General features: G+C 34.6%; 1 protein-coding gene across 1 annotated transcript in view; it reads left to right on the plus strand.

Annotated features, from left to right (window-relative positions):
- TTC39B (tetratricopeptide repeat domain 39B) overlaps positions 1-12,078 on the plus strand; it is a 76,721-nt gene extending 64,643 nt beyond the window's left edge. The window contains exons 14-19 of the mRNA XM_005522668.3: positions 81-172; positions 453-573; positions 2,503-2,614; positions 5,821-5,938; positions 7,019-7,135; positions 8,093-12,078. Of these exons, the coding sequence (XP_005522725.2) occupies positions 81-172; positions 453-573; positions 2,503-2,614; positions 5,821-5,938; positions 7,019-7,135; positions 8,093-8,189 (657 nt within the window). The 3' untranslated portion in view covers positions 8,190-12,078. The remainder of the gene's footprint in view (positions 1-80; positions 173-452; positions 574-2,502; positions 2,615-5,820; positions 5,939-7,018; positions 7,136-8,092) is intronic.
- Positions 12,079-15,533: the final 3,455 nt, after the last annotated feature.

Consider the following 15,533-nt stretch of genomic DNA (forward strand, 5'->3'; position numbering starts at 1 on the left):
GGGAGATTTGAGTCTTTAATGTATTGATTAAACATAGAAAATTAGATGTGGTAATCTGTTTCTGTTTCTTTTTGAAATAGGCAATATATGTATTCCAGAAGGCAGCTATTCTGTGTATGCTTCCAGAGGATGATTTGAAGAGGACTGGTGAGGACATAGTGTCTTTATTCAGGTAAACTTCTATAAAGCAGCTGAATATGCACTCTTTCTCCTGCCATGTCTTTTTCTTGTGTGACTTACTTCTTGCTTATTACCATAAGCTTTTCATTTTTTTCTCTTTGCCTTTAGCATTAGAATTGCTTTTATCAGCAAAGACATACAGCTCTGGTCTCCATGGTGTAAAACAATTTTAAGATGTTATATTTCAGAGGAAAACAGTAAATCTTTCTAATTGAAATGAGATGAAAAAAAATACAAAAACTACTTCCGTTTTCCATTTCCCCTTCTTGTAGACAAGTGGATGGTCTAAAGCAGAGAATTGCAGGAAAATCTATCCCAACGGAGAAGTTTGCAGTAAGGAAAGCTCGACGCTATGCATGTCCTGAACCAGTGAAGCTGATACTACCTGCCTTGGTACTTGTTCTTGCTTTGTTTTCATCCTTTTAAAAAAGAAAATGAATCTGTATACTTTATTATAGAGGGAAGGAAAAATATTGTCAGGTATTATGTGTCTGCATTTTAAATTTTTTATGAAGTATTGCATTCATGCAATGTGATTTTTGTGGAAAGTATTAGGGACTGGATCATACTACCAACTAAGCAGTAGTCTGAAACAAGCACCAGATTTTTCATTTGAAAAGTTCAGCATACAGCATTCCATGTTCTTTAGGTTGGCATATTTTTAGTCCTTATCTTCTAGACTCACTAGGAAGTTAAGGAGTACTTTGGTACTTTCTGTTTTTCTGATGAAAATGAAGAGTGGTGGTCAGTTTTGTTGTGGATTTTTTTTTTTTTTCGTTGTATTGAGTCTGATGAAAATGTACAGAAGTTAAAGGTACTTTATGAATGCTATTCTAAATTCCCATATTTTAACTTCAGAGTCATTACTATTGCACAATCTGTTGATATGGGCACAGCAGTGGTACTTCTCATATGTGTATGCTAAAATCCTTGTACATGCATAATTTACCAACGACTGTACATGAAAAACCTAATGTGAGAAGGAGTTTCTTATGTTAAAGTTCATTGATATAGAAAGAGGAGTCCAAAGAAAATTAATCCACCGGCTATAAAATTCATTCTGTATTAAATTGCATGTAGAATACTTAAGTAAAATTTGTCTTGGGCTTGTTCAGCAGAGTGCTTGTGAGTGTATATATTTGGTCTTGCTGTCAAATCCAGTATCTTTTAATTTAGGAATTTTTTCATAATGGATTAGTCATAACCAAACATAGTGTATGGTTTATTTCAGTAAGTATAAGTTACACAGGACTACAGAATTGAAATAAATCTAGCATGATGTAGTTGATGATGTTAATAACATCATAACATAATAACTGTTTCAGACTTCTATAGAGCCAGATTTTTTTCTCTGTCTGAAAACCTACATATTTACAGTACAAATAGAAGTGGAAATATTTCACCAATGTATTGTATCAGCTTCAGAATGACATCACTCTTCATATTTCAGAGCTGTAATTTCAGTTAAGGTAGAACAAATGATACTCCAGTTTGTGATGACTGAGTAAAGGTCTTGGCAAAGCTTCTTGTTGGTTAGCATTAACCCTCATTCCCCTTAAGTTTTACAATGTGATAATGTATCAAAACAAGCTTATTGCTTTCTGTTGTTCTGAGGCATCTGGGAAGATTTGTTTACAGGATTTGCCTTGTTTCTTTTTTTCAACAAGATTTTGTAGAAGTTATAGTAAAACCATGTTGGATATGCCTACTGGGGTCACATTTTTATCTAGAAAGTTGTATCTACTTCCAGTTTCATTCTGTATGGAAGGTAGTGGTGTATAGAATCGAACATATATATATATATATATATATATATATGTATAAAAAACAAACAAGTGTGTTTGTATACTGTGCATACCAGCACACACACAAATGTATACCAAATTTACCTATCATCCTTTAGAAAGTAACTACTTTTAGTTCTTTTTTTAGTTCCTGTGGCAGAGACTGCAGGTTGAACCTAAGGCATCGAGTTTTGCTGATGTGTTTTGTGGGTGATGGTAAACTGTCCCGATAAAATCTGTTGTTTCATTCTTGAAGATCTGTGGAAATACATGATAGTAAAATCCATTAAAAAGGCATCAAAACATTCAAAACTTAGAAGCCCAGGTTAATTTTGTCAACACACGTTCAACATAATTTTTTCTTTTCCTATTCATAGATGTTTTATACCAAAACAAGCTTTTGGTAGTATCTTTAAGTACTCAAGAATGTTCTGCAGTAGCCTTTTCAGACGCACTCTTTAGTTAAATATTTATGCAGTTCCAGTGGTTTTTCTTACCTTTTTGATTGGTTGGTTTTGTTTTCATTTTTTTTGATCAGGAAATGATGTATGTCTGGAATGGATTTGCAATTGTGGGCAAAAGAGCAGACCTCACTGAAAACTTACTGGTAACAATTGAAAAAGAAGAAACTGCTCTACAAAATGAAACTAGTAAGTGGTCAGTTAAGGTGGAATTAATCATCTTATAAGAAATGCTGACATTTTTCTATGCTTCTGTCTTCCAATATTCTGAAAAGTGAGTGTTTGCTTTGACAATGTGCTAATTAAGTCTAAGTATGGAAATTTTGGAGCCATGTGAAAGTTAGGAGTGGTTCTTCAATATGTTCTTTACTCAGCTTGATTGATATTGCAGATGAATACAGAAAACTCAGGGACATGAAGTTATCAGTTACAGAACATGACTGGTCTAGTTAAGTTTTTCTTATGTTTGAGACTGTTCTTGGACCATAATCTTCTAATGTCTTAAACGTCTTAAATGTAAAACCAATTTATATCATATTTTATTACAGAGGACACATGCTACATAGTGCTATGCATGAATGAGTCTGGTTTTTTTGTTTTACTTTCTGGCAAAGTAAAACATATTTGCTAGTTGTGAAATGAAACATAACAAATAAGCTTCCATGATTTTACATCTGAGGGTAATATTTAGAGAATCAGCCCGTAACTCCTAAAAGAATTTAAATTCAATTATTGCAACTGGTTTATTGCACGAGTACTTGATTTTATCAGATTTTATCAGGGTGGTTCTGTCACCTGTCATGTGAATTTTTTGGTGCAGTTGTTTTTTGAGTTTTTCTAGAATTAATATTATGGTTTTGCATGTGTAATTTTTTAAACGATAATTCACTAAGATAATTTCTATTGAACCCAGACTTTAGTCGTGCTTGTGAACAATTTAGCAACTTAGTTTTACCTGTGGTTAAAACAGCAATTCTAAAACATAAGATACATCAAAATATGATTTACAGTGTAAATTGAGATGATGCATTAGAAATTACACAGGGACATGCAAGAAATATATAATGGTCAAATGTGGATGCTATTATAAACCAAATAAGAGTAACCTGCATTGCATACTTGAACTGTGTTCCTTTACTTTCTGTGTTGCTCTTCACTTTTCTGCAGAATCAGTAGTGTGCCTCCTAAATCTCAGGTGTTTTCCTTTTTCATTGTTGTGATGTTAAAACAAAAGTGTAGTGATATGCAAGATATTTGCAAATAAAGTAATTCCCATGAGCTCCACGTGGAGGGTTTGGCAGAACCTGCTGGAAATCCAGTGCTGTATTGTGCAGAGGTTTGTACTAGAAGTGCTCATCAGTTGTAACAGTGAAGTAAATTTCCTATCCGATCCCTAAGTAGAGATGTACAAGGTACCAAAATAAAAGCAGTGGAAATAAAACCACTGTGTTTTTCTTAAAGAAGTTCACTGCTAGATATAGTCTGGAAGTGTATATATTTTCTCTGTTGTTTTTTTAGTAATAAATTCAGTCAGATGTAAGTTTATTCTGGACTTCATATATGTGATCTTGATCTGCTTTTAAAGATACGGAATCAGTGAAAAAAGACTCTGATTACCAGAGTTGCTGCTGAATCCCTAAAAAAAAGGTGATTAAGGCTGCCAGCAGAGTATGACAAGTTACAATATAATTTTAAGAGACAGTAGTAGCCATGTCAAAGGATTGCTGTGAAAAAAGGGTGTTGATTATACACAAAGGTCACTTAGGGATTAAGACTTCCTAGAACTGTTTTTACTTCATTTGCTGCACATGACCAGGCACAGCATGGAATCATTCAAGGACTGAAATTAATTTTGTTGTATAGAGCTGAAGATAGAGCTGGTAGAAGGAACAAATGAAAGACTCTTTTTTTCCCCCAGGATTTCTGGGCATCTTTTTTGTTTTTTTTTTTAATTTCCAATATCTATGTCTATATCTATATATATATATATGTAAAAGAATATGTAACTTCAACAAAAAGGTAATTTTTTGTTTGGTTTTTTTTGTCCTGGTAACAATACTTTCTTTGGTGTAGAGCACTGCAGTTGCTCCCACATTTATTGCAAGGTTGTCTGTGTTAAATTGGCCTGCATTTTTCTCATCCTTTACTGTTAATGTTTTGGCATAATAGCTTTTATTCTTTTGGGAAATAAGACTACTAGTTGAAGTTGTTAAAGACTAGCGAGCCCTTACTGACATCAGTACATGCTCCCAGTAATTTCAGTGAGCGCGTCCTTCAGGAGACAGTCACAGAATCCAACGCCTTAGCCTAGCAAAACAGGCTAGAGAGAATGCAAAGTACTCATGTGCTGAATTTCTACTATCACTAAAAGCGCAGTCTTGTCAGTTACAATCTATCAAGACTTTCTGGGTTTAAACACAGACAGAAATAAGGCTGAACATAGTGGCAAAGCACTTTGCAGGATCCTAAAATGCATTAGTCTTGCATGTTTCAGAACTGTTTACGTAGGATTTCTTTGGCAGACTATTAAGGAAAAAAATAATGTGACCTTAGAGAGCTGGTAATTAGTTGTAAACAACATGATCTGAAGGGAGAGTGTTATGCTTCCTGAATTGTTAATGTATGTGGTGCCATCTGTCTATCCATATGTGTTTGCTTTCCTTTCTTTTCCTTCCCTTTACCCACCAAATGCTACAAACTAAGGGAACTAAAAAGGATCACACTTGATAAGTAAATTTTGAATTGATTCAAGCACCCTCTTTCATCTGGTGTTTTTAGTCCTATTGAATTTTTCAAAAACTACACAGTACTACTGAGGCTTTTCAAATATTAAAGATGATAAAAATACTAGTAAACATGGGTTTTTTAATTTATACGGCAAAATGATGCTTCTGAAGAGTTCTGTAGGACAGAGTCATGGTGTGGTTTTACGGGTTTTTTTATGTTACCGTTGCTGCTGGAGTTCTGTCAGTGCTCTGTAACACAGGAATATAATTAACTATTAAAATTAACTGTTAAGATAACATGCTGGTTTCTGTCTCACTCTGGTTTCACGTGTTGCAAGTAAGAAATCTTTAATGACTGTTTATGTAATGTAATATACTTAATTAATGACTATTTGATCTTCAAGTAATGAAGTTTATACCTGTTTGTTGGATGTGTCGATTTCTTCTTATTTCTTCTTTGCCTGTCTTTTAAGAGAAAGATATGGATGTCATGGACACATCTTCTTTAGTAGACAGTATTTTAAATCATGCCTGAATGTTATGTACATTTTGAGGTATAGAACATGAGAAACAATGTCCTGAATCTTGATATATATTCCCTACTGAAAATCTAATTTCCATTTTCATGATGTCTTCAAATTGTTTGACATATCTCACTTTTATTTTCAGATCACAATGAATACTATGTGGATGATGTGTGCATGTTGCAGCTACTGAAAGGCCTCTGCCTGAAACACTTGGGAAGACTCATGCAAGCTGAATTATGTTTCAGTAAAGTAATTCAAAGGTAAGAAAGTAACAGAAATAGATATTCTAGCTTTTGGTGACATTTCTGATACTCCTGTTACAGCTGTCATACTTGAATTTGGAATAATTAAACATTGTGTTAAGGAGCTGGAACTAAAATAGCTCTGAAAATAGTTAGAGAACCAGAAAACTTTGCTTGTGTTTTTCTGTAGCAGTTTGACACTTAATTTAGCTTTCTGTATGTGGTGTTTGAAGCTAAATAAATCAAACTGCCTGGTAACATACCCAAATACATTTGGAATTGTATCTGCAGAACTACCTGTAAGTAAGGATACCTGTAAGTAAGTTTCCTGGGGTTTTTTTTATTATTCAGTATTTAGTACTTCAGTAGTGAGTGCTTCCCCATGTAGATGAGAAGTTGTTGTTACATGTTTTAGCTGAAGACTGTTTTTCCTGTGTTACAGATTTTCAGGTCTCAGATCCATACCAGCTGTAATAGCTTTTCTGTTTAAAACATGAGTCAGGTACTGGTTGTAGATGAAAACTTCTTAGAAGTTTTTAGGTATTTGGGCTGAAGAAGCATTTTTACATGTGCAATATTTCTAACAAGTGATTTTGAAAAATTAATAATACAGTTTGTTATTAAGAATTGTGTGTTTTAATTCTCTTGCCATCTTGTTTTCTCTTACTGTTTCTAAGATCCCATGTGAGTTTAGTCAAGCACATTGCAAGCGACAGGCAGAGGGGTTTGATTGGTTGCAAGTTAAAGGAACACAATTTCTGAATCATCTTTTTCCAAAGGTAGCTGGCAATGGGCAAGCTTTTATAGCTGAGATATTTTTAGAAATCTAAAGACAGCAGTTCTTCATAAGTGGTATGTTTTGCATGGGTGAGAGGAAAGGTTTTGTGGTGAACATTTTGTTCAGCTTTATTTTCTAAATGTTTAGGGCTGCTATAGTGCTCTAAGACTGTTTATCAATGTGTACAGAATTAACCAGTAAAAAAGGCTTCAGAATGGTTTTTCTGGCTATGTGCTGTTACTGGCAGTGATTGCTTTTAAAAGTTAACTGGTCACTTGAGACAGGGTTGTAATAATTGCTGTATTTTTCTGGTTTTCTAGTGAGAAGCAAATAAAATATGACAGTTACTTGGTGCCATTCACGCTGTATGAATTGGGTCTTCTGTACAAACAACAGGATGAGAGAGAAAAAGCAATAAGATACATAGAAACTGCAAAGTAAGTGGATTTTTTTTTTATTACCTTGTAAATTAAGAATAGCTGTGTATTTGTAGCAATGAAGGCACATTTTTTTTCTTCCTGACAGCTTCCTTGCAAAATACAAGTAATTATAAATCTGTGTTCTTGATTTGCAGAACTTGTCCAATATAATTGAATTTTGCAGTTTCATGAACTGTCCATTAGACACAGTGGAATAGGCAGATTCAAATAAGACAGAGTATGAAGGGAAAATGTCTCCTTCTTGTATGGGCTTCACAGATACTGAGGGTCCACTGCCTGCACGACATGAAGCTGGAGATTCCAGGGAAGGGATATGTACGGGCAGCTGTGGGAATTAAATCGGCTCCACAGCCAGTACACCAGTCTGACCCCTTTTTCCTTTCACATGGTGTCACAGAAGACCACCTGAGGGTTTAATTTACTGTAGAGCAGCATGCCTGCGTCATCTGTAGATGGCAGCAGGAGGTAGAATGTCCCTTGTGTTTACAGAGAAGTAGCTCAGTCTTGTAATAGCGTCCCCTCATGGGTTTTTGTTTGTTTGTTTGTTTTGGGGGGGATGGGAATTATAGAATAAAATCTCTGTAAATATCCAGAGTTTATTACTCTGGCTGAATTGTGTTCTGAGTTGGAACATACATTTTCTACTAACACCCTATTCTGTAGTATTTTGGCTTGTCTTTTCACAGCAAATTTCAGTAAATGGGAGGGCTGTTAAAAAGATCAAAATAAGTTCAAGAGATGCTAAGACACTGGTTCAGTTTATCAGGACATTTAATTTTAATACTGGTCTAAGTCTTCTTTGCTCAACTTGTGGATGTAGCTTTAAATGTCTCATAACTCATTTGTGTGTCAATTTCCTGTTGAAGGAATAAAGACTGTTAACTTACAAACATATGAAGTAGAAACAATCTAGTCCAAACATACTTTTCTTAAAATAAGTTGTCTGTTTTGCAGAAACAACTACAAGGAATACTCTATGGAATCCAGGTTGCACTTCAGAATTCATGCAGCACTTGACAGCTTGAAGGTGTCACCTGCTTCAACACCTTAAAATGAGGAGGGATGCTTTTCATGCAAACAATAAATAGCCTACACAATCTTTTTGCAATCTTTTTTTAATCATAGAGAAGAACATAATGATTGTTTTCTGTCACTTTTGATTTGATGTATGTTATTCCTTTAGAAGCTTTCTCTATAGCACCTATACTGTATCTACATGCTGTTTTAAAGAAGACCTTATATTTTGTTTGATAAAAATAATTTAATATTTGACTTGAATGGGGGATATTTTTAAAACAAAGGTGATGGTGCAATAAAGTTTAATGAAAATACTTTATTTTTTTTATATAAGAACAGATGCAGGTTATGCAGTGGAGCTGGTGATAATTTCTGAATTTTTTTGAAAGTTTGAATTTCTGCAGTACGCTTGAGACTTTTTTTTTCCCTCTGGAACAAAAATGCAATGTCTGCAGATAACCTTACCCACATTTTTTGGCGTACCATACTCTGAAACTTGTGTTCCAGAGGAAAGAATTAGTCATCTTTGACTTAATTTCATTTTGGGAACAAAATGAACTTGTCTGAAGTGCAATATTTTTACTCTGTCAGATGAAGCTAAGAGGGCTTCAGATGAAGCTGAACAGGGCTATAGTTATAATGTCTTTGCAGGTCTGTTTCATTCAAAAGAAGTGCTTACAGGGGATATTTTTCACTTGTAGAAAAGCAGAGCTACAAAGGACATTATGTCCTTATTCTAAAGTAGAATCAGCAGTCTTAAGTTGATCCTGACAGATTTATTTCACCTGTTTAACAAAAAAAAAAAAAAAAAAAGGCACTGAGAAAGTCATTTTGGAACTTACATAAAATGTCTTTCCCAGTGAGAAAAGACTGGGAAATTTTGCCTGATGTCTACCCCAGATAATTCTTGGCACAACTGAAACTGATTGTTTCCCATCTTCCCTGTCATGGATCTGGAGAAAGGATTGTTCTTTTCATTTTTGAAGCAATCATTTAATGTTTGTAGACTAGCACCCTAGTTGGTATTCTCTGTTCTTAGATCCCAACCAAAGTAAATAAAAAATTAGTGGATTTATATATTTTCCTAATAATGAGTTATAATTCATATAAACAGAAGTTGATTGCATTTCGAAAAGCAAATCCACTTTTAAACTTGCAGTTAAGAAAATGTGCATATTCTAGTACAATGTCTACCAAAAATGTGCAGTAAAATTGAGATACTTATAAGTGCATGCATTTTTCTTTTCATGCTAATAATCAAACAGCAGAATCAAATTGAATTTCCCGTTTATTTAGATACACAGATTTTCTAGCTGTCTGTTCTTAAAAATAAAAATATATTTGATTTATATTTTAAGTATACACCTGGTAACTCTTTCCACTAGCTATTGCAAAACTTGAAATTTCCATATTTTATCCATGTCCAGCATGTTTACTTCTGCACAGTAAATTCATAGTACCTGTGCTCATATATGTGATTCGCTGCCCTTAATTACCACCCAAGCAAAATCACTATAAAAGAAATAAGTGAAAAATATGTCCTCAGTAAATGAGTAACTGAAGTTTCTAATTAAACAGTCAATATAATCTAAATGCTATAGCAATTCTCAGGTTACTGAGAAAACAGCTTTCTTCTGTGACTAATAAATCATGGGTTCATTTAATTGCTTATAATTCTGTAATACAGTGGTGTTTTTACAGAAGTAAGAGTTTAAAAATATTAGGTAAATAAATATAATGGGTCTTTTAAAATGGAAACCTGATCCAAAGTCTTTCTTTGTTGGTTTGGATTTGTGCCTATTGTAAATGTGCAAGTAATTGTGTAAAATTATACACATGAAGGTCTGAAGCTTAGATACCCAAGACACTGAATTACAGATAAAATAAGCATGCTTATTTTCAAATATATTCAGTTAACTGTAGTTAAACTTCAAAACAGATATTAGATATGCTGTCAACTGACTTCTAAAGATTTTCCCATTTATCTGATTGTAAACTGTAGTGAGCATAAACTCATATATTTTCCAAGTATACTTCTAATGGATCTGTGGGCATTGTATGTTCAGTCTAGGATTATTTTGGTTTAATCTGATTATTGGATTGGGGTCTGATTCATTTTTCTGTGGAAGGTGTTGAGAACAATTGCCAGTAAAACTTCTGTAATTTGTGTTCTAAATAGTACTTCACTCTAGAAGAATTATAACTAGACTACAGACTCTCAGAGCAGAGCATGATGTAGTCTCTGATATCTTGTTTTTGTGCGGAGTGTTTTACAGCTAATATTTTATGGGTAATTTGAGATAGAAATCAAAATTTAAAAAAAATTATCTTCCTTAGAAACTGATTTTTTCTAAGTTTAGTACAAAGCTTCAAGAAACAGTGTACTTTTTTCGCAGGGGTGATGACTTCAGTACTGACTGAAGAGAAACAAAAAAAAAAAATGTTTTCTTCAGTTCAACCTTCCAAAGTAATATTAGTTCCCTGTGTATGTTATACTGTGTTTCTTTTGGAATCAGCCTTTTTGCACTCCTGCAGAGAACAGGCTTATCAATGTAGATTTGCAGTACCCTCTGTCATGTTTTCAGGACCCAATATTAAGTGCTATTTAGAGTTTGTCTCGTTGTTGTGCTGCTGTTCCAGACTTTGCTAGAAAGATTGATTGATCAGGATTCTTAGCTTTAAGCTTTATTCTGGGCATTTTTTTTCCATGTTATTAAAGGTGGAAGCATAAATGTGTGAGAGTGATTTGTAACCCTTCAGTTAAGGTAGGTCTCCACAGAACTGCAAAAGATGCTTAGTTTTCCAAATGCTGCAGAAAAGTGCATGTTTCCTTGACATGATGCATCAGTGATGCAGTATAATTTAGGACATTGTGTCTGAGTTAAGTGATTCCTGTTCAAGAGTTCAGACAGTTGGTCTGTGGCTTATTTTGTTTTATTTTATTTTTTTTTTTAATCTGTATTCTGTACTGGGCCTTAAACACAGCTCTGATTTAGTCTTAACTGCTGTTCATAATATTTACTGCACATGCTCATCCTCCATAGGAATTTTGAATATTGTGCTGAGACTTAACTAAGCAAAGCTGATCACTTACCTCTGATGCTATAGCCTCTCTGGATAATAGTAGAAATTATAATATATACAAGAGCAAATTTAATTTGTTAGTTTGAGCAAGCAAGCCTAAGCTTACAGTTACATTATGATAAAAGGTCATTTAGTTCTTTCAGATAATAGATCTATTTTTTTTTAAGGTAAGCAATAATAATAAATTAGCCTGGTTATAAGACAAAGCTTCTCTTTGATTAAAAATTGCCTACTTAGAAACAATTATAAAAAACTTGTCTGTGCATATCAATCAAATGTTTAATCTATTGAAAGATCATTGTACTATGGTTTGTAAGTCTTTATTCATCAGTTTTTGACAGAAATTGAAAGCAAATATATATGCTAAAAGAAAGCTGATGCAAGATTGTTGCATATCTGTTCTAATACACATGGGGTAGCAGATGTATGTAGCACTTTCTGGGCCAAGAAATGTACAATAATCAGATCTTGTTACGTTTCTAAAACGCCATGCAAAGTAATGTGTAAAACATGTAATTTCTTGTAACAATTTCAACATTGCAGTTATTTTATTACTAATCTTAATGTTTCATATCTTCTGTTTCTGTATATCCTTACACTGCCTAGTTCAACAAAGAATGTTTATATTTGCCCTGGTGCTGCAGTCTTTTTGCTTCTAATCTACTGGGGTTTGCACATGTTCTTATCTGGTACTTTATGAGAAAACAATGAGGGCAGAAAAACAGAAAATGAGGAATGAAGTATGTTCTAGTTTAAAGAGCATATAGAAATGTTCATTGTGATGCATTGGAATGGATTTTCACTTCAGACGAATAAATCACATACGCTTGTTCTACTGAGTGCTGAATTTGGCACTGTATTCTAATTGTACATCAAAAAACTTCAGCTGAGATTTACCAAAGCATTATCATCAAAAAAGTATCTAGTTTAAAAATGCAATTTTTGGTGTAGAGCGCTTATACAACCTATCCAGACTGAGAGGTTGTACAAAGCTGTCAAAGTCCATTGGGTGAACAAAGGGTCTTTTGAATGTAGATAGCAAATATAAAATAAGCTACGGGGGTTTTTTTTGTTTGTTTGGGGAATTTTTGTTGTGACGCTGGTGTTTTCAGATTATTTTTAAATGGTGTTTTGGGTTTCAGCTTGGTTATTTTTTTTCCCTTAATCCTGTAATAAATGCTACAGGACAGCCACAGGTGTGGCTCTTAACTTTGCAATTAGTAGAAGAGTACCTTCTGGAAAAAAAAATTAAGTCCGTGGTTAGCATAACAAATGTAATGCTTAGTGATTGCAAGATTAAATACTTTCCTTTTTGTTAGTGTGTTAGTGTAAGCATGTACTTCCATCTTCATAAGTTTTGCTCCATCTGTTTATCTGGGTTAAGTGTCCAATTACAGCTTCAGATTACGAAGTCACATCCTTCTTGTTTTCTCTCTTCAGCCCACCGTTGTTTTTGCTTTTAGGCCTGAAACTTGTAACGATTGTCCTTATCAAGCTGGAAAAGGAATTGTTTTGTCTACCTACCCTGTGTAGAGAGCTCACTAACACTTCACATGAAACTCAGAACTACACACCTAGGCAGCACAGAATCTGGAACATAAGAAAACTAAAACTTAAGGTATCCATGACTTCCAGTCAGTAGAGAAGTACATGCCTGCTAGTAATCCCAGGCTAGAACACCTTCCTAGATTTAGTCACTTATCTAAAGACAAAACTTCTTCAAACACTTAAGCAGTAGCAGATGTTTCTGTTTTCTGTGTCAGGTCTTCTGTTCCATGAAAATTACAGTGGGCCAGAGTCAATATCTGTGCCATTGAAGTGTGGGGAATACTCAGTGTTTGTGTCATGTGACTGTGGGAAAAGTTAAGGTTTTACTAAAATCCCTCCTGAGAAGTTTATGGTCTTACCTGCTTGAGCATGTAAATGCGGGCCTCAAAACTCAATTTTCTTACTGTAAGGTGGATATAAGAGTATATAAGCATAACTTTATTTACATACTCAAATGATATGTTACTTCAGTATTTACAGTCAGGGTGGAGAGATATGTAAAATTAGGTTAATGCTACTTATATAGCTTTTGTTAGGCTTAACCTGTTCCAGAGTATTAGATGATCTTCAGAATTAAACTTGGATGTAGAAAACAGGGCAGAAAGAATTTAAGTATGATTTAATAATGAATTTAATAATTTTAATAATGAAAATACATTACAGTTTTGCTCAAGGTGATAGAACTTATGTCCAGGCAAAACATAAGTATACTCAGGTACAGATATAAAATTTTAATTTGTAACAGCCAGCCCACCTTGATTAGATTATTTCTCATTTAAGAGAGGTTCTGTATTGTATACACTGATGAACTTAAGCAGTGTTCTACAAAGGAATCTAGCTGTAGTTTAAAATTTTGTTTGGGGTAGGATATGCATGCTCAAGATTTCCATTGCTTGGAAAAGATGCATGGCTTAAATCTTCAAATTCTAGTCATACCGGTAAAGTTGCTTCAAATCTGTCTGTATTAGTTTTTACATAGGAACATTGTTCTTGACAGTGAGAGAATGCCAGATGTTCTTTCACCTACAATTAATTGGTTTTACACTTTGAAGAAAGTTTAGACTTTCTTTTTCTATAATACGCATAAAATTCAAGATCAGTTTCTTTTCACCGCCCAAATGGAAAGTACTTCTCCAATAATTTACATTGGTAAATATGCTGTGGGAGCAACTGACTTCATTTGTTATTTATTTATAATCAGTAATACTAATAATACTATAATCATTGTGTCTACCTCTTAATGAATCTTTGAAGTAGCAGCTGCTTTAAATCAGATTTTTGTGAGTTGAAAGAAAAGGAAAAAAGGTGGAAGTAAAATGTGTTGTGGGGAGTTCAGAGTGGCTATAGAAGATGAACAGTTGCATCCAGATGTTACTTTAAATGCAGTGTACTCTGGAGGCCTATGACAATACATCTAGTGAATATCAGCTTACAGGCCATTTTTCTACAAGCTAGGATATTAGTTTAGGTAGAAAAAAAATAAATAAGCCTTGCCTGAAAAACAAGAAAGAAAGAGCCAGGTAAGCTAACTTAAGATGTTGGATATGTTGCTGTCATGTGGAGTCTGACCTAGAACAGAGGCTGGAGACAGAGTTAAGAATAAAGTAGGTATTTATTGAAAGGCCTTAAAGGACACACCTTGGGTAGTACAAGAGCCTGGCCAGGGCTACACTCAAGATGGATCTAAAAATGGTCACAAAATAGACAACTGGTCACAAGGTCTCACATCTCCATAAGTTTTGCTCCATCTGTTCATCTGGGTTAAGTGTCCAATTACAGCTTCAGATTACGAAGTCACATCCTTCTTGTTTTCTCTCTTCAGCCCACCGTTGTTTATGCTTTTAGGCCTGAAACTTGTAACGATTGTCCTTATCAAGCTGGAAAAGGAATTGTTTTGTCTACCTACCCTGTGTAGAGAGCTCACTAACACTTCACATGAAACTCAGAACTACACACCTAGGCAGCACAGAATCTGGAACACAAGAAAACTGAAACTTAAGGTATCCATGTGTTGTATGTGAAAAGTTACTTATAGAATGTTATGTGTTGGAAGGGACCTTAAAGGTCATCTGGTCCCAACCCTACCGCCCACCATGGGCAGGGGCACCTCACCCTAAACCAGGTTGCTCAAGGCTTTGTCATACCACTGCCAGGGTTGGGGCATCCCCACAGCTTCTCTGGGCAACCTATTCCAGTGCCTCACCACCCTCACAGTAAAGAATTTCTTCCTAATCTCTAACCTAAATTTCCCCTCCTTCAGTTTATATTTATTCCTCCTCGTTCTGTCACTACAGAACTACTACCTGAATTCCCTCCCTTGCCCTGCAGGCCAGGCAGCTTTTTTTGACACATCCCAGGGTTGGTTGGCTTTCTGGGCTACAAGTACACATTACCAGTTCATGCTGAGTTTTTTGTCAACCATCCCCTCACATCTCTTTTCCTAGGAGATACCTCTCTCCATTGATACCTTTGGGGGTTTGGAATCAAGCAATCTATTCAAAATCAAGTTATATATTTTCTTGTCTAAACACTTCTGGTTTTTTCAGTGCTACCTGGTAAATTGGTGGGCCTTACATGATGAATGTTCTATTTTCTATCTTTTTTCCTTTTTGTTCTTAATTTTCCTAAAACTTTCTGTGTTTATTTGATGTGTTACCCAAATAGTATGTTGCAATAAAGATACCACTTTTGGTACTGGGTTGACTGAAAAATTGAATTGAAATTTTACTGATTGACATTGGCAGGA

Source organism: Pseudopodoces humilis, chromosome 4 (genome assembly GCF_049639895.1).
Source record: "Pseudopodoces humilis isolate 2021_Gansu_Grassland_sample_001 chromosome 4, ASM4963989v1, whole genome shotgun sequence".
Lineage (NCBI taxonomy): Eukaryota > Metazoa > Chordata > Aves > Passeriformes > Paridae > Pseudopodoces > Pseudopodoces humilis.